This window comes from Convolutriloba macropyga, chromosome 5 (genome assembly GCF_964194025.1).
Source record: "Convolutriloba macropyga chromosome 5, txConMacr16.3, whole genome shotgun sequence".
Taxonomy (NCBI): domain Eukaryota; kingdom Metazoa; phylum Xenacoelomorpha; order Acoela; family Convolutidae; genus Convolutriloba; species Convolutriloba macropyga.
In genome coordinates this window covers 39,952,356-39,972,003 of record NC_134472.1, presented here as the reverse complement: position 1 = coordinate 39,972,003, position 19,648 = coordinate 39,952,356, and the positions used below count along the sequence as shown (strand labels likewise).

Sequence of the window (19,648 nt, the reverse complement as noted above, 5' to 3'; positions counted from 1 at the left end):
TAATCACAATCAAGGTACCAGAAATATTTTACTGGAGTGTTTTCTTTTTTTTGCGTGTGGAATTTTAGGAACAAATAAAACCTAAAAAACAAACAAACTAAATCTTTATTGATACTTCTGCAAAAAAAGTTTAAATTTTTTTAGAATTTAAAATGCGTTGACTTTCTCTCTATCAGAACATAAATTCTTTGTTAAAATGCAAAACCCATAAACTAACTTTGAAATTTGTATTATAGCAAACTGAGGGAGCCCAATCAATAGGTCTTCTTGGATCTACTAATTGTTTATATCATAACGTCAAGAAAATGTTTTTGAATTTTTAAAGTCAAAGATGCAATTTTTGGCAAATTCTAGTTGCCTCTTTGTTAAAATGCGAAACCCATAAACTAACTTTAAAACTTGTATTAGAACAAACCGAGGGGGCTAAATCAATAGGTCTTCTTGGATGTACTAATTGTTTATATCATACCGTCAAGAAAACGTTTTTTGAATTTTTAAAGTCAAAGATGCAATTTTTTGGCAAATTCTAGTTGCCTCTTCGTTAAAATGCAAAAAACCATAAACTAACTTTAAAATTTGTATTATAGCAAACTGAGGGGGCCATATAAATAGTTTTTCTTGGATCTACTAATTGTTTATATCAAAACGTCAAGAAAACGTTTTTTGAATTTTTAAAGTCAAAGATGCAATTTTTTGGCAAATTCTAGTTGCCTCTTTTTTAGAATGCAAAATCCATAAACTAACTTTAAAACTGGTATAATAACAAACTGAGGGGGCCCAATCAATTGGATTTATTAAAAAGTTTTCATTAAAAGGTTGGAATAACGTTTTTTTATTTTTGTCGCTCAAAAAAGCACTTTTGCAAATTTTTCGTTTTTTGAACAAAAATTTTACATAAACAATTAGACACTAAAAAAGTCAATTTAAGGTCCAACTGAGGTGTTCTATTCAACTACTAATTTTACTGTTATGTAGATTTTTTGCGACAAATTCAGAAAAATGTTTTTGAATTTTTCTGATGCAAAAAACGCTAGATCGTTTTTTCCTACAATCTGTGTTTTTTTTGCTGCTAAATGCTGACATGTGGTTTCTCATGGCTATTTTTCGTATAAAGCATCGACAAAAGCTCGTTGGAGGACAATTTTCATGTTTTTGAGATTTTTGTCGCAAAAAAATTCAAGTTTTTTTTGGATACGTCTAACCGGGAACGGGATTTCTGAGGTGACGTCTGGGACCTCGGGCTGTCATCTCTTGGTGACGTCTGCAACCACAAAAAAGCCAGAGTTCTTGATCGGGTGACGTCTGGAACCCTTGAAAAAAAATCTCCTTGTCTTTGGTGACGTCTGAGACCGAAAAAATTGTCTTGGGGGCTTTTCTTGATGTTTTGAAGACGTATCTTATCTCTTCTTCTGAACTTTTTGGTGACTTCTTGCTGCGCAGGCTGGGTAGGTTTTTCAGACTCTTGGTTGGATTCTCTAGAGCTTGGTTTGATTTTCTAGAACTGCTAATGCGAGCTTGTTCTGCTTGCAGGTGTAGGTTCAGCACTGTTAATTGTCTTGGGGGGGGTGGGGTGATGTCACCCTCTTTGTTTTAAAAAAAATCCGTTTCAGAAGGTAGACGATTGGTTCCTTATCACGGAGGTAGGTCTCCATTTTATGTAATGAAACATATATTCTAGACTTTTGGTTGCTCATATTTGGTTGCGACTTCTTGTCAGATGTTTTTGGGAAACAGTAACTCTCAGATTTATGGCGGTAGTTTTAATCATCAGCAAATGTCATGCTTTTCTTGAGTTCCCAAGGTCATTGGGAACATATATCATATATTTACCTAATTTGAATTCAGAGTATTCGGTGTATCTTTCTTTAGTAATAACTAACATCTCTATGTTACTTATTAATTGTATGAGCTTTAGAGTACTTTTGTAACTCAATAACATCTTCATAAACCTTAATATACTCATCACAATTACTAAATTATATTGAACTCATGGTTTTTGACAACTTATTATCACGACTTTCTTCAGCAGTATGGGCTTCTTTAATCTGATCGTCCCTCAGAATACATTAGTGCAAATTTGTTTCCTTAATCAAACCATTTCTAAACAACATTCTATATTTCCTAATATGATTTAATGATTGTACATGTCGACCATGATTCTTTTTTGCTTAATGTAGACTAGAAAAAACCAATACGTTTTTTGTCAGTATAAGCATATCCTTTAATGACGCAGTAAGTTCATCGTCAGTGTCTAGGTTATTCATATGTAAGGGAAAAAGTTTTGAACGATAATCTATTTTTCATTAGATAAATTATTTATCAAAAGTGATAATTGTATAGATGAAACTTGCTAAAATTTGAGATGAATGTCAAAATAAATCTTGCAAGGGCCTCATTTTTAAAGACATTTTGAAAATAATAGATGTTCATAGTCATATGAGTAAAAACATAGAAATCCAGACCTGTATGTATCTTGTAGATGTGTAAGTTATATATATACAACAATCTTTATATTTAGAAAAGATAAATGTAGATTATGTGTATCTTCATAGATATAAATTTAGTCATTTTAAAGAGTAATTTAGAGATTATGCGGAAAAGTTTAAGATTTTATGAAATTATTTAATGATAGTAATCATTTATCGACACAGTTTACTCTAAAATAACTCCCATTTTAGATAATAATTGATTACAAATAATTCCATTGTTTATTAATTTATTTAATATATCATTACACTGTTTACAACTATAACTAATCCCATGCGTCTTTTTAATAGGACTAAATTACCTATAGATACTTGACAACTACAAAAGGAGCAAATAATTCTGCTAAACACCGTTTACAATTTCCTTTATTTTATTGAAAATCTTTTAGGTTCATCAGTACATTTTTAAAATTTTTTTATTATAATCATAGTTCATAATACTTTGGTTCAGAATTTTTTTTATCTATTTCACTATAATGCATCTGTGAATGGATGTTGCCGAACACCTTACCTTTGGTCAATGTGTTATTTTCCTTGTAATTATTTTTCAACATTTTAATATCTTTATTATTATTGTGGTTCATAAAATTTTTCCCTTTATTATTGGGATTCAGAAAATTATTGTCTTTATTTTTGTGATGTATAACTTTATTTTTATTCATTGTTTTATTATCTGTATCAATTTAAGTCGTAGTGTTTTATCTATGTTTTTTAAATTCATAGTAATATTATAGATCATTGTGTTATTATCTGTGTTATCATGATGCATAGTTTCATTATCCATGTTTTTAAATTTTCATAGTGTTATTATCAATATTACTGAGATTCACATGTGAAATAGCTTTGCTGATAGTGTTATTATCTCTATTATTCTGATTCATCGTTTTATTAGTGCTCTTAAGACTGATACAATTTTTATCATCACAAACTCCACCAAAATAATTTATTTCGATTTCTGCAAGTACTTTTCTTATTAAGATGAACACTTTTATATAAAAGTCTAATGAAAAAGAATTTGAAACCCTTCTTGTTACAATGAGAACATTTATATGAGAGCTTCATTTACATATATTAAATATTCGACAAAAGTATCAAATTTACTTTCAACACAAGATTGTGAATTGAAGAATTTATTTATATCTTCACTTGTAGAGCCCTTTAGCTTACTTGATTTCCTACTGCTTTTATCAAAATTTTACTAATGTCTTCTTCATCAATTATCTCTATCTCAATAAATATACATCCAATAATTCCTTCGCAAAAAATCTTGTTTTGCATACAATCATTATTTCGTGTTTTTCCATGAGAAGTTAAGAGTTTCGTCTTTTTCTTAAGGAGTATTCTGTCTTTTAAAATACCTTGGAGAAACAATTTTATTGAGATTTTGTTTTGCATCAAACCTAGTAATTATTATTCCAGTTGATGTAGCAACATTAGCGGTTGTTTTAACAACTGGATTTTAATTGAAATGACTAAATATACCGACACGGTTACCAAAAATACAAAGCTGAGTTGCCATAGTTTTTTTCAATTAATTTTTATCTTTGTTCCGGTTAGTACATTGTTTCGAACTTTAAGTCCCTTAAACTCTAACTATTTATTAAAGTAGAAATTTTCATCCTTAGAAATTTTTTTATGTGAGTACTATTTTTTCTTCCTCTTCACTTGTTAGTGATTCTTTTGATCTATATGCCTCTATAATTAATGCATCTAGATTTGAGTCATATATAACATTTCCATCTTTATATACGCACATCATGTATTTTGTACTGGAATTTATTTTATTATACCCTACTTAGTGTTTGAACATATATCATGGAAATCATAATTGCATTCAAAAGTAGCTTTAAATTTCTTAAAGAACGCTTTATTATAAGTTGGGATACAAATTGTGCTCGTATTGGCTCTAGAGTTATTGCTTTTTTGGGTGGGTTTATCACAAACTCAGTTCATTTGTATATTATAAAATAGCTCTTATGTTATTTTTAAACAAGTGTATCTATCTGTTCCAAATTTTTGCGCAGGGTCTTTATTAAATATATCACCCATATCTATCAACAAGTACTATAATACAATTACTAGACTTTTTATAATACTTTTAATTAGATCATTATTAACCGCAATATCATATACTTCTCAATCTTTTTTAAATTGACAGAGCACAGATTTTTGTTCATCGTTGTTTGTTTTCAAATATTCTTTAACGTAATATGTTTTAGCTGATCGAGACGCACAAAAATCAATTAAGTGTAATAAAGATTTCTGGAAACTAAAGTCAATTGTCTATCTTTTATCGTTCAAAATATTCCTCTTCTTCTGAATATTTACTCGGTGCAAAAAAAAAACAAAATAATGTTCCAATAAGAATTAAAAACATAACCACAAAAACTGTTATTAACTTTTCTATATTTACAAAATGATCTTATTAACATCTGAAGAATTTTTTAATAAGTAAAAATTTATAAATGAGGCTCTGAGTGATAATGATATAGAAAGAGGAGCTGGTGATATACGTTAAACAATAATTGAAAAACTAATGAGAGTTTGAATGCAAGAAACAATTAATTATTCTGATTTTAAATTATTGTTGATTTTTGCCCTACCAATGATACTGATTTGGCATTATCATAAGAAGACATGGATTTAAATTACATAAGATTGATTTTTCTTGTAGGGACAGCACCACATTTTCTGCAAGAATAAATTGATCGAGGATCAAATGAGAGAATAAAATAAGACAATGAGTCCTTTTGTGATGCTTATTTTGTATATATGATCTTTTCTATTGACCATTTGTTTAAAATAAAGAGTTATGCTAATTTTTTTTACTAAATCAATAGAAATATGTTGATAAAAAAGAAAGTGTTATTCTTTATAAGGTAGTAACAGCATTATTAGTAGTAATGATGAATGTAATGTTGATAATAGTAGTAATAGTGTAAATGACATTTTCTTTTTTTTTCCCACAAAGCTTTAGATTTATAATATCCGGACCGATTATATGTGGTAAGACATATCAATTAAAGAATCTCTTTATAAATAGTTTATTCTGTGATAAATTATACATCATTTGTCCTACTGGTGGTCAAAATGAAGATTTTGAAATTATTAGTGATGAAGCAGATGATAATTTTGTTCAAGATATGAAGGATCTACCATCACCTGACCAATTACCTAAAAAGATAAAGAAACTTATGATGTTTGATGGTGTACAAGCTGAACAGCCAGCTATTAATGCATATATATGTAGAGCTAGACATGTAATATTAAATGTGGTATGATTTCTTTTAATCAAAATCTATTTTCATATAGACAAATTTTTGGAGAGAATTGTCATCTGTTTATATTATTTGAAAAAACAGGTAAGATTACGAGTACGTTATATAGTGACTTTGTTAAGGATCGTGGGATAAGTTTGATAATTTTGCCTGTCTGTCTAATAAAGCTTAGAGAGAACCTTATAAATATATTGTTAGAGATTTGTGCATAATTTGTGGTAAATTGTGCATAATATATGAGAGTTCGTATTATTATCTTTAATAACAGATAAGCAATAAAGTATTATAAGGTGAACTACGGCCATTATATTAACTATTTGTCAGCCGCAGAATTATTTTCTGGGTAAATTGTTTTCTCAAATCTTATGATGATGATAATGAATTATCAACATCAAAATCACTTTTTCTCTCCTTAGTTTCCATCTTACATTTTATTATATTTTTATGAGCTTCGATTAAAACTTGATCACAGGTTTGCTCCTTTATTAATTCTGCTACATCAGATGATTCATATGCTCCGGGTGTTTTTCTGTAGACCAAATTCGTTATTTTTTTGATGATCCTACTTTATTCGAGAAATTACTTGTTTATATTTATTATTCGTTTCATTTATTTAGTTATTTTTTGTTGTTCCCATGAAATTTGATTGTTTATCATTTTTTATTCCTGAAAAGTGATATTCAACTTAGATGAAACATATGTTTATACTAATGTTATACATAAAAGTAAGACTAGAAAACATAAGCCAGTTAATCTGGCAACTATGAATCTGTTAAAAAATATCAATATCATTCGCAATAGAGAAGAGAATCATTTGAATATACCTGATTCTTATCTTGAGATTGATTTTTATGTTACTCTTAAGAATTCTGGAGCTAGATTTGCAAAATGTGATAATAATAGATTGGTTATTTATGGTCTTGTCTAGTTCCATTCAACTTAATTTCTTAATTTCTTAATTTCCTAATTTCTTAAAGCACAAATGTTGTACCAGCGCTAATGTTGAAATTGAGGGTCATTTTGCTGGAAGTAAGGGCAGATCTTCCAGCTGCACTTGGTCATATGTGTATGATGATTAAGATGAGTAATCTATTTGCGTTAGTTAATGATAGAGAAAAGATTATAATTGGATTAGGATTTAATTTAATACTAAAAAGAAATAACAATGATAAAGCGTTGTGAGGAGCTAATGCTGATGGTGGTGGTACTTTTTATTGAAGTAACTGCTGATGCTGTTATAGCGATTGAAGATATGTCAAGGTGGGTAGCCGGTATTTGCCCTATTTTTGCCAGTAGAGTAATTCTTCAGAAAGTATTAAATAAATGAACAACATAGATTTTAGTTATTGTAAAAAAAGACACTCTATGAAAAGTACTTAATGGTACTAGCTTCTTGCTTGATCTTGGCATTGAAAGTGGTTTGGCGGGACGTCAATATTTAGTAATTTGTTTTCAAAATAATAATGTTGATGAAGAAGTTATTGATTCATTAGTTTTACCCTGAGAATAGGATGAATAGATATTATGGTGGTAATATTTTTAATGACGTGTTTAAAGATACCCTGATATTTAAGCAAAGTTATGGTGGATTACTTGATAATATTAAACCATATAAAAACCACAGAACTTTTAAACGTAATAATAGAATATTTGTTTTCGATGCTAGATATCAAAATGATCATATAGAACCACAACCAATACAAACCAATTTTGAACTTGTCGCTGCTTTTCTGATGTTATATGTCATGCGTTAGCTTTAACTAATCCTATCATTAGTAGGAGTACTTATGATAATAAGATTTAGTTTTCCAAGGAAACATGGCCAATTTTCCATTGTATCGAGTTTTAATTATTGAATCAAATATTGCTTCTATGTTACCATAAAACTCTTGTTGTTTCAACTTATCTTCTAATCTGTTTTTTTTGTTCTCTTATTCTAGATTGTTTGATTCTTTTAGTGTTTCTATTTTACTCAGAGACCCTGTCATTACTTTGTTTATTATATATTTAAGAATAACTATAATATTTAGTCAATCTTCTCCCTTTATAACATTAAAAAATCTTTGATAATTTTTGTTTTACGAAAACGTTTTTTGTATCATTAGCAAGAATAAGATCTTAAAGTTTGATACTACATAAATCAAATATCTGCGAAGGAGTTCCACTCATTATTCAAAAATAATTAATTTTTTTATTTTTTAAAGAAAAATCATATTAATAGTCAATTTCTGTCACTTCAAGCGTTAAAACTTCTCTAATCATTATTATTTTTTGAGTTCGTTTTATATTATTAGAATGTTAAAAACCTAAGCTACATTTTGATACTACATAACATATAGTCATAATTAATATTTAAGAAAGTATTCAAGAATAACCAAAATGTAACTCGGTTCGATTCACTAATAGAACTAAAAAACTTTTCTGGATAAATTTTTAGTGAAAGCGACTTATAATGTTGGAAAGCCAAAAAAACAACTTATGTTTTGATACTACAAAACTTATAGTCAAAAACTTATATTAGGAAATTAAATCAAAAAAAGCCTTTAAATTGAGTCGTATCAAGATGAATTTTTATTAAACGTAATTTATATCGTTTGAAAGAAAAAAACCTCAGCTAAAATTTGATACTACTTAACTTATAGTCAAACATGAATATTTTTTATAAAGAAAAATTGTTTTTATCTTTGCCCAATACTTCTCTATTCCCAACATTAAGTAGGGTAAAGTCACTTGAGTGGACCTGTAAACAAAAATTGCGTTTTTAGCTTCGTTGCAACATGTGTTATACGGTTTATTTTATCCAAACTTCATGTTGTTGTGCGCCATTAATTTTTTTCATTATGAGTATTACGTTTCAAATTGATATTAGCTAATTTTTGTATAAATTGAATATCATTGGGCCTACTGGTGATCAATATGATGTTGAAATTATCAATGAAGAGGCAGGTATTGAATTTGTTTGAGATATAAAAGATCTACCATTACCAGACCAATTACCTAAAGAAATAAACAAAATTGTGATATTTACTGGTGTACGGAATAGCCAGCTATTAATGCGTATTTAAGTAGAGATAGACATTATAAACGTAATATGGTATCTCTTAATCAAAATCTATTTTAATTAGATAGACAAAATATTAGAGAAAATTGTAATCACTTTATATTATATGAATAAAGAGGTAAGATTATGAGAACGTTATATAGTGAATTTGTTAATGATTGTAAGATAAGTTTGATAATTTTGCTGGTCTGTCTAATAAAGTTTAGAGAGAGCCCTATAAAAATATTGTTATAAATATGTCTAAAGATTAACAAACTAATGGAAAGCTCACCGTTAATTGAAAAGACCGCAGATAAATAATGTTCTATTTCTTATTATTGTTAATAACAAATATATATTAGATGTACAGTAAGACTTAATACATCGTTATTAATCTCTAATAATCTACCTTGTTCATCTTTCACACTAAATTCAAAGTACTTTATTCTTTCTTTTGTTACAATTTGATAAAACGCCTGTTGTTGTAATAGTTATTATATAATTTGGTGGTTCAGCGGGTTTAATTGTGCATAAAATATAAGAGTTCATATTATATTCTTTAATAACAGATAAGCATTAAAATGAATATAAGATGAACTATAGCCATTATATCAACTATTTTGTCGGCTGCATATTTACCTACTGTGTAAATTAGGTTCTCTAGTCATATTAATGATGCTATTGAATTATCAACATCAAAATCACTTTTTCTTTCTTTAATTTCCATCTTACATTTTATTGTACTCTTATCAGCTTCGATTATAATTTTATCACCGGTTTGCTCTTTTATTAAATCTGCTACAACAGATATTTCATATGCTCCGGGTGGTTTTGTTTGTAGACCAAATTGATTATTCTTTTGACGATCCTACTTTATTCACGAAACTCCTGCGATTACATTTATTTTTCCTTTCAATTTTGTTAAACACTGAATAAAAAATAGAGAATCTTACTAAGCCTGACTTTGAAAAAAAATTGAGTATAGGTTCCCTAAAATTAAAAATTCCTTTTGGCTTTACCATTCTTAATTTAAGTGTATTTTCATCTTTGGTTCTAGTTAGCTGTAATTACTTTTTTGGAGTTCCCATGAAATTAGGCTTGTCATCTGTTATTCATTAAAACATATTTAATTTAGATGAAACATATGATTATATTCATGATATACAAAAATAGGATTATAAAAAAAAACAAATAAAAAGGCAACAGTGAATACTGTTAATATTTATATCAATATGAACCTCAATAGAGAAGAAAATCATTTGAATTTACTTAATTTTCATTTTGAGATTTTATGTAACTGTTAATAATGCCGCAGCCAGATTTGCAAAGTGTAATGGTATTAGATTGGTTAATTATGGTATGATGGAATGGTTTAGTTCGATTAAATTTAAAATAAGTAGTGGTAAAACAACTGAATACGTAGATCACATTTATCCTAAGCTATTAATGTATATTTTAGTAACCAGCATTAATGATTAATATATGAGAGGCTTTGTTAGAAATTAGGGTGAAAGAGTTAACTTGAGGAAAATCATGCTTAAGATGGTTAAGATGTGTACTCTATTTGGTTGTTATTGATTTTGAAAATATTACATATGGATTAGGATTTTATTTAAAGTTAAAAAGAAATAATAATGTTCGATCGTCGTACAGAGCGAATGGTGATGGCGATGGTAATTTTTCTGCCGTAGCTGCGAATTGTGTTATGGCGATTAATGATTTATAATGGTGTGTAACTAGTTTCACCCTAGTCTTGACAAAAAAATAATTGTTTAGATTATATTAAATAAGAAGTATAATAAAGATATTAGTTATTACGGAAGAAAGACATTGTATAAAATCGTATCTAATGCTATCGACTTTTTTGATTTTGATATGGAGAGACCTCAATTTATAATAGTTGACTTTGAGAAAAATGATGTTAATAAAAAAGTGAATGATGCAAGTTTTTTTGATATAAAGAATGTTATTGTATGTTTCGAATGGAGTTTTATCCTGAGGATAGGATGAATATAGATATGGTACAAATAATTATAATCAAGTGTTTGAAGATGTAGTGAATTTCAATAAAGATTATAATGGATTAACTTATAATTTTTGATCACATTCAAGTTATAGAAAGTTTTATTGTAGTTATAAAACATATGTATTTGATACTCGATTTTAAAAATGGTTATATAGCAGCATAACCCATAGGACTTGATTGTTAAGTTAAAAAATGCTGTTGCTGATAGTTTTTGTCATACACTAATTTCACCTAAAAAGTAGTGATGAAACTAAAAACTAAACTAAAAACTAAACTATTAGTGACAATAATAACCAATGGCTCAATGTGCCATTGTTTTAGTTAATGGATCAAATAATTCTTCTATCGTATCCCAATATTCTTGCTGTTTTGGTTGATCTTCTAATCTTTTTCTTCTATTTTCTTTTTCTAGAATGTTTAATTTTATTAGTATTTCTAGTTTATTCATAGACCCTGTCATAGTATTTTTTATTTGATATTCAAGAAAACCCTTATCTTTAAGTGATTTTTCATCACTCATAACATTGAAATTTTTTAATATTTGATATGTTAACAATGTTTTTCTCTGTTATCATAAAAAATAATATCTACAGAATTATTATTTTACTTTTATTAATTACAAAAACTTTCTCTCTTTTCTATTTATTCCCAATACCCTTTCTGCCTATTCCTATTTTTCACTGATAGTCGAAAAAGGAAATATTTTTGTTGTCTTAAAGAAGAACCATGGAAAACTATTTTTTATCGCTTCAAATGTTTGTAATTGTGATATTTATTATTTAATGACGTCATTTTATACCATTGAAAAGAAGAAAAAATCTAAGCTAAATTTTGATACTACATAACCTGTAGTCAAAAATAATTAGTTTTTTTGTTAAAGACAAAAACATTCTCTCTATTCTGTTTATTTCTACTACCCTTTCTGTCTATTCCTAATACCCAATGTTGTATTATTTACGCCTCTATTCCTAACCTTAATACGTTACGCCTCTACTACAACTCGAAACCATTGCTTTCTTGGTTCAACTTTAAAAAAACATGTTTTTTAGTTGGATTGAAAATATCGAAAATGCGCGAAACGCTAAAATTATATAGTCCCAATAAGAAAGTTCTGGAAAAGTTCCACTTGTGTGGACCTGCAAACAAAGATTCATTATCTATTTTAGATGCAACATGTTTTGGATGGTTTTTTCTAACCAGATTTTGTGCGTGAAACTTTTCTTTTCAATGGAGTTGTATGGTGAATGGATCCTTTATTTTTTTTTCAAAGTTATTAAAAGATCATTAAAACTGTGATTTTAGCGTAATTTTTTTTACTGATACCAAAATTTTATCAAAAAGAATTTTTTTTCATATCATCTCTCTTACCGCAGCATCATACGTATACACAATACTAACTGCTCTCAATCCTAATTAAAATTGTCGCTAACAGAGTAGATTGTAAGCATTGAAGTAGCAGGGCCGATGAAACATTGTTGTTGAGGTGCATGACTTGAATTCGGGAGGGTGCGGGTTCATACTCTTCTCGGGCAAATTTGGTTGCACTCAGCTAAATTTAAAGTTTTAACCCTTCTAAATTAATTCGTTCCACATATCGTTTGGGAGCAATTAATCCAAGCTAGGCGAATTTTTGTTTATGTTTTTTAAATTTCTTTGTGAGGCTTGAGCATAGATTGGTGGTAATAATTTGGGGCTCTAGAAGTTTTGTTGAATCAGAAATTTAGTGAAATTATTTTAGCCCGGGTGGTTCAGTGTTAAAAAATTTGAAGCAAAGTGAGCCGAAAATTATATGGTTGTGGAAACTGCAGCAAAATTGGGTGAATTTTACTAATTTTTTTACCATTACCAATTAATACGTTTAATGGCTACTGTGATTAGCAGTTCCTCTAATCATTTAATAGATCAACCAAAAAAAGCAGCTTTGAGTTTTTCTCTTAGACGAAAACGGCCAGCTTTTATGTTTGATCAATTACATGGTGCTCTTACTTTTTCATTGATAGCTTGATTCAAATTTCGATTTCCTCTCAGCTAAACATCTCTACGTTTATCCTCATTAAACAAAAAAAATTAACTGAAGGATAAACCAAGACAAAAAAATTTCATGGAAACATAGAAGACTTATTTAAATCTATAATTAAAACTCTAGTTAACCAAAGCAAGAGCACTAACAAAATAAATCAATCAAAGCTAATGCACTAATTTTTAACTAAGTGTTACAGAGAAAAGATTATAATGGTGTAATGAATACTGTACCTTATGAAACGATTAATGTTTTATGAAAAACAGTATCTCAGAGAAATAATTATTTGAGAATACACAACACGAGATATCGGTATAGTTAAAAACAAAAATAATGTGTTAAAAATAATTATGTACAATAACAACCAAAAAGATTTAGAGTAATTTATGATAAAATGGAAGAATTGTAATTCTCAGATGGTTTAAAAACGTTTTTATCTAGTAATACAGTAAAAACGGATGATATTAAAGGAGAAGAAGATATTATGAGGGATGTTTTGAAAAATATCTCTAGTCTAATCATTCGTTAATAGAGCACGTCTAAGTTTCACGTTGTTGGACAAAAGAGTCAAGTTTTTGCTGCAACTTTGGCGGTTTGTTTGAATCATCTTGAAAGTTGCAATAACATTGGCAACATGCTGCAAGGGCACAAAGGGGGGATCAAGGGTTTTGGTGGCATCAATTGAAGTCTTTTGTCATCTTCTTTGAAATTGGCTCTGAAACTGTAGGCTGAAATGTTGTCAATATCATCAGTACATCGATTTGTGGGAAAGGGGTAACTCACGATGCCTAAAACCGGAGCGAGAAAAATCGAAAAAAAAACTACGGAGAAAATACGCGTGCGAGACCGGAAAGGGGGCGAACGAATGTGCCGTAAGCCGTTTTTACCTTTACGACTCGTGTTTCTCCATCTCGTCCTGGCGTTGTCTCCATGACTCTTCCCAGTGGCCAAATGCCTCTTGGTGTTTGGTCATTCAACACCCAAACAATGTCGTCCACTTTGAGCGGTCGATCGTTGCTGTTTGACCATTTTGACAGTCGGCTAAGGGTTGGCAGATACTCTTTCACCAAGCGTTGCCATATATGGTTCATCATCTTCTGAATGTTCTTCCATGTTTTCAAGCTTGCAGGTTGCTGGTCTCCAAATTGTCCTCGTGGCAAGCTATTGAAGGGACGCTGGATAAGAAAGTTGTTTGGAGTCAAAGGTTCCTCGTTGTCAGGCTGCTCAACAACGTTAGTCAAAGGTCTGGAGTTGAGGATTGATTCTGTTTCCAACATGATTGTTAGGAAAGTGTCAAAAGAGAGTGTTCTGGATCCTAGAAAGAAAATGAGCGTTCCTTTAGCGCTGTGGATCAAACGCTCCCAGACACCGCCAAAATGAGGGCCGTATGGGTGATTGAAATTCCACGTTGTATTGGCTTTTGCTAAAGCTTTGTAGATTCTGTCATTGTCCAAGGCTTTAACAGTTTTCTTCAGTTCATCAGAAGCGCCAACGAAAGTTTTCCCGTTGTCGCTGTAGAGTAGTTGGGGCTGGCATCGACGACTGCAAAATCTTCTGAAGGCATTGAGAAACGTATCTGTGTTTAGGTCTGGACACGTTTCTAAGTGAACTGCACGCGTCACCATGCATGCAAATATCAGACCATAAAATTTTTCTATAATGCCTTTGGAATCTTCGATGTAGAAGGGTCCAAAGAAATCTACACCAGAATTAGCAAAAGGGAACTGTGTTTTTGCTGTTGGAAAACGAAAACTAGGTAATGGTGCCATAATTGGTTGAATGTTTTTCGTGTCAAAGCGTCGACATAAGAAACAATGAAATTGTACGCTTGCTAACTCTTTCCGAAGGCCAATCACATGGTAACGTTGTTGAATGAATGCTTTTGTTGTTTCTGTGGACTGGTGAATACATATTTGATGGGCATATTCCAAGTACAAACGAACAATTTTGTCCCTGGCGTGCAAAATTATTTGACGTTTTTCCAAATTCAGTTGTGTTGATGCATACTGCATTCGACCACAAGATCTGAGTAATCCGTTCTCATCCAACAGCAAATTTAGGCATTGTATTTTGCACTTGGAATCTAGTATCATTCCACGTTGTAAGGAATTAACGGTCGAATGGAAAAAACTGTCCTGAGATAATTTCAGGAGATAATTTCTTAATAATTGAATGTCTTCAGTTGTGTATTGGTGATTGCTCGTTCGCATTTTCTTTGCAGGATGAATTAGGTTGAAAACTGTTGCAACTGTCAGAAGAAGTTTGTTCCTAGTTGAAAACTTACTCGGATCGACTATAGGTTTAATTGTCTTGGGACTTCTCGTGACTGCCGCACATGTTGCGCGTGGTTTGTTTATCTCATTCCAGGACGACTCGTTTTCGCAAAGAAATTGTGGTGGATCTAACCATTTCTGCCGAATTTCGTTTGCCTCAAGACCGCGAGTTCCCTGATCGGCGGGATTGAGATAAGTTGAGATGTGATGCCATTGCTGGAGTAAAGAACTTTTATGAATTTCTTGCAATCTGTTTGAAACAAAAACGTTTTGCTTCTTATTTGAAACTATCCAGTGCAGAACTACTTGACTGTCGGAACAGAAAAATTTTTGGTCAATTGTCATTGTCATTTCTCTTTGGATCAGTTTTAGAAGGCGCACTCCTATTACAGCGGCTTCTAGTTCCATTTTTGGCACGCTCATTTGCTTAATGGGAGCGACTTTGCACTTTCCCATGAGAAAACACGCTTGTGGCGGAGTGGTTTGACTATTAGTTGTGCGTAGGTAAGCAACGGCTGCCATAGCTGCCATTGAGGCATCCACAAATATATCAGGTTGGCTGCTTGGGGTTTTACTGAAATTGTGAACAGTTCTTGGTATTCGGATTTCGGGCATGGCAAAGTAGCCGTTTAGGAGTTTCTGGAGGGCATTGTGTAGTTCTTGTGGTATCAAATCATCCCATTTTCTTCCAAGTTTCCAAATCTGCTGCAAAACCATTTTTATTCTAATTGTCAGAGGAGACAGCAGACCGAAGGGATCGAAGATTGAAGATACCAAAGTGAATATTTTTCTTTGTGTGTACAATGTTGCATCTTTAGGAAATTGTTGTAGGGGAAACATGACAAAATCGTCAGTTGTTATTTTCCATTGTTGACCAAGGACTCTTATGATCTCTTTTGTTTCGTCTTTGTCGTCGGAAGAGATTTCAGCGAGTACATCTGGTTCGTTTGAACAAATTTTGTCAACCTCAAGCCACCATTTTTCAGGCATCTTGTTGTCTGTGATATGAATTCTTTGGCTTCTGAAATTGTTGGCAGGGACTGGATGTAGTCATCCATATAAAAGTGGTGTTTAATTGCGTTCAAGGCGGCTGGAAATTTACTTTTGTTGTCTTCTGCACATTTATTGAGCAGATAAATTGCGCAAAATGGTAAACATGTTGCGCTGAAGATTAATATGTTGAATTGGAATTGTCGAATGGAGTTGTCTATCATCCAAAGGAAACGAAGAGCAGACTGGTCTTCCTGTCTCACGGCAATTTGCATAAACATTCCTTCGATGTCTGACAAAACAGCAACCGGCTGTTCTCTGAATCTCACCACCTCATCATCCAGTCACTAATCCAAACAAACCCGGAAAAGTGAGGAGAGTTGCCAACGCAGCATCAAAGTTCCGCGGTGAATCACTGAACTCAAGTCTTCTAACTGGTCCTGCTTTGCTGAATAACTTAGTTGGAGTTCTGTTGAGATTCAGAGAACAGCCGGTTGCTGTTTTGTCAGACATGGAAGGAATGTTTATGCAAATTGCCGTGAGACAAGAAGACCAGTCTGCTCTTCGTTTCCTATGGATGATAGAAAACTCCATTCGACAATTCCAATTCAATAGATTAATCTTCGGCGCAACATGTTTACCATTTTGCGCAATTTATCTGCTCAATAAATGTGCAGAAGACAACAAGTAAATTTCCAGCCGCCTTGAACGCAATTAAACACACTTTTATATGGATGACTACATCCAGTCCCTGCCAACAATTTCAGAAGCCAAAGAGTTCATATCACAGACAACAAGATGCCTGAAAAATGGTGGCTTGAGGTTGACAAAATTTGTTCAAACGAAAACGAACCAGATGTACTCGCTAAAATCTCTTCCGAGGACAAAGACGAAACAAAAGGGATCATAAGAGTCCTCGATCGAAAATGGAACATAACAACTGACGATTTTGTCATGTTTCCCCTACAACAGTTTCCTAAAGATAAAACATTGTACACACAAAGAAAAATATTCAGTTTGGTATCTTCAATCTTCGATCCCTTCGGTCTGCTGTCTCCTCTGACAATTAGAATAAAAATGGTTTTGCTGCAGATTTGGAAACTTGGAAGAAAATGGGATGATTTGATACCACAAGAATTACACAATGCCCTCCAGAAAGTCCTAAACAGCTACTTTGCCATGCCCGAACTCAAAATACCAAGAACTGTTCACAATTTCAGTAAAACCCCAAGCAGCCAACTTCATATATTTGTGGATGCCTCAATGGCAGCTATGGCAGCCGTTGCTTACCTCCGCACAACTAATAGTCAAGCCACTCCGCCACAAGCCTGTTTTCTCATGGGAAAGTGCAAAGTCGCTCCCATTAAGCAAATGAGCGTGCCAAAAATGGAACTAGAAGCCGCTGTTATAGATGTGCGCCTTTTACAACTGATTCAAAGAGAAATGACAATGACAATTGACCAAAAAATTTCTCTGGTCCGACAGTCAAGTAGTTTTGGACTGGATAGCCTCAAATAAGAAGCAAAACGTTTTTGTTTCAAACAGATTGCAAGAAATTCATAAAAGTTCTTTACCCCAGCAATGGCATCCTATCTCAACTTATCTCAATCCCGCCGATCAGGGAACTTGCGGTCTTGAGGCAAACGAAATTCGGCAGAAATGGTTAGATCCACCCCAATTTCTTTGCGAAAACGAGTCGACCTGGAATGAGATAAACAAACCACGCGCAACATGTGCGGCAGTCACGAGAAGTCCCAAGACAATTAAACCTATAGTCGATCCGAGTAAGTTTTCAACTAGGAACAAACTTCTTCTGACAGTTGCAACAGTTTTCAACCTAATTCATCGTGCAAAGAAAATGCGAACGAACAATCACCAATACACAACTGAAGACATTCAATTATCAAGAAATTATCTCCTGAAATTATCTCAGGACAGTTTTTTCCATTCGACCGTTAATTCTTTCAAACGTGGAATGAGACTAGATTCCAAGTGCAAAATACGATGCCTAAATCCGCTGTTGGATGAGAACGGATTACTCAGATCTTGTGGTCGATTGCAGTATGCACCAACACAACTGAATTTGGAAAAACGTCAAATAATTTTGCACGCCAAGGACAAAATTGTTCGTTTGTACTTGGATCAAGCCCATCAAATATGTATTCACCAGTCCACAGAACCAACGAAAGCATTCATTCAACAACGTTACCATGTGATTGGCCTTCGGAAAGAGTTAGCAAGCGTACGATTTCATTGTTTCTTATGTCGACGCTTTGACACGAAAAACATTCAACCAATTATGGCTGCATTACCTAGTTTTCGTTTTCCAACAGCAAAAACACAGTTCCCTTTTGCTAATTCTGGTGTAGATTTCTTTGGACCCTTCTACATCGAAAATTCCAAAGGCATTATAGAAAAACATTATGGTCTGATATTTACATGCATGGTGACGCGTGCAGTTCACTTAGAAACGTGTCCAGACCTAAACACAGATACGTTTCTCAATGCCTTCAGAAGATTTTGCAGTCGTCGATGCCAGTCCCAAATTCTCTACAGCGACAATGGGAAAATTTTTGTTGGCGCTTCTGATGAACTGAAGAAAACTGTTAAAGCCTTGGACAATGACAGAATCTACAAAGCTTTAGCAAAAGCCAATACAACGTGGAATTTCAATCACCCATACGGCGCTCGTTTTGGCGGTGTATGGGAGCGTTTGATCCAGAGCGCCAAAGGAACGCTCATCCTCATTCTAGGATCCAGAAGACTCTCTTTTGACACTTTCCTAACAATCATGGTGGAAACAGAATCAATCCTCAGCTCCAGACCACTGAATAACGTTGCTGAGCAGCCTGACAACGAGGAACCTTTGACTCCTAACAACTTTCTTATCCAGCGTCACTTTAATAGCTTGCCACCAGGACAATTTGGAAACCAGCAACCTGCAAGCTTGAAAACATTGAAGAACATTCAGAAGATGATGAACCATATATGGCAACGCTTGGTGAAAGAGTATCTGCCAACCCTTAGCCGACTGTCAAAATGGTCAAACAGCAACGATCGACCACTCAAAGTGGACGACATTGTTTGGGTGTTGAATGACCAAACACCAAGAGGCATTTGGCCACTGGGAAGAGTCATGGAGACAACGCCAGGACGAGATGGAGAAACACGAGTCGTAAAGTTAAAAACGGCTTACGGCACATTCGTTCGCCCCCTTTCCGGTCTCGCACGCGTATTTTCTCCGTAGTTTTTTTCGATTTTTCTCGCTCCGGTTTTAGGCATCGTGAGTTACCCCTTCCCCACAAATCGATGTACTGATGATATTGACAACATTTCAGCCTACAGTTTCAGAGCCAATTTCAAAGAAGATGACAAAAGACTTCAATTGATGCCACCAAAACCCTTGATGCCCCCTTTGTGCCATGTTGCCAATGTTGCCAATGTTATTGCAACTTTCAAGATGATTCAAATAAACCGCCAAAATTGCAGCAAAAACTTGACTCTTTTGTCCAACAACGTGAAACTTAAAAGTGTT

The 19,648-nt window shown here is 32.5% G+C and overlaps 1 protein-coding gene across 1 annotated transcript; it reads left to right on the top strand.

The window, feature by feature from the left end:
* Positions 1 to 18,556: 18,556 nt before the first annotated feature.
* LOC142340367 (uncharacterized) lies at positions 18,557 to 19,360 on the top strand. The gene has a single exon (XM_075390942.1). The coding sequence runs from the start codon at positions 18,557 to 18,559 to the stop codon at positions 19,358 to 19,360; it is 804 nt and encodes a 267-aa protein (XP_075247057.1).
* Positions 19,361 to 19,648: the final 288 nt, after the last annotated feature.

Coding starts and splice junctions, on each gene's coding strand:
- LOC142340367 (XM_075390942.1), top strand. CDS start 18,557: ATGGTGACGCGTGCAGTTCACTTAGAAACGTGTCCAGACCTAAACACA.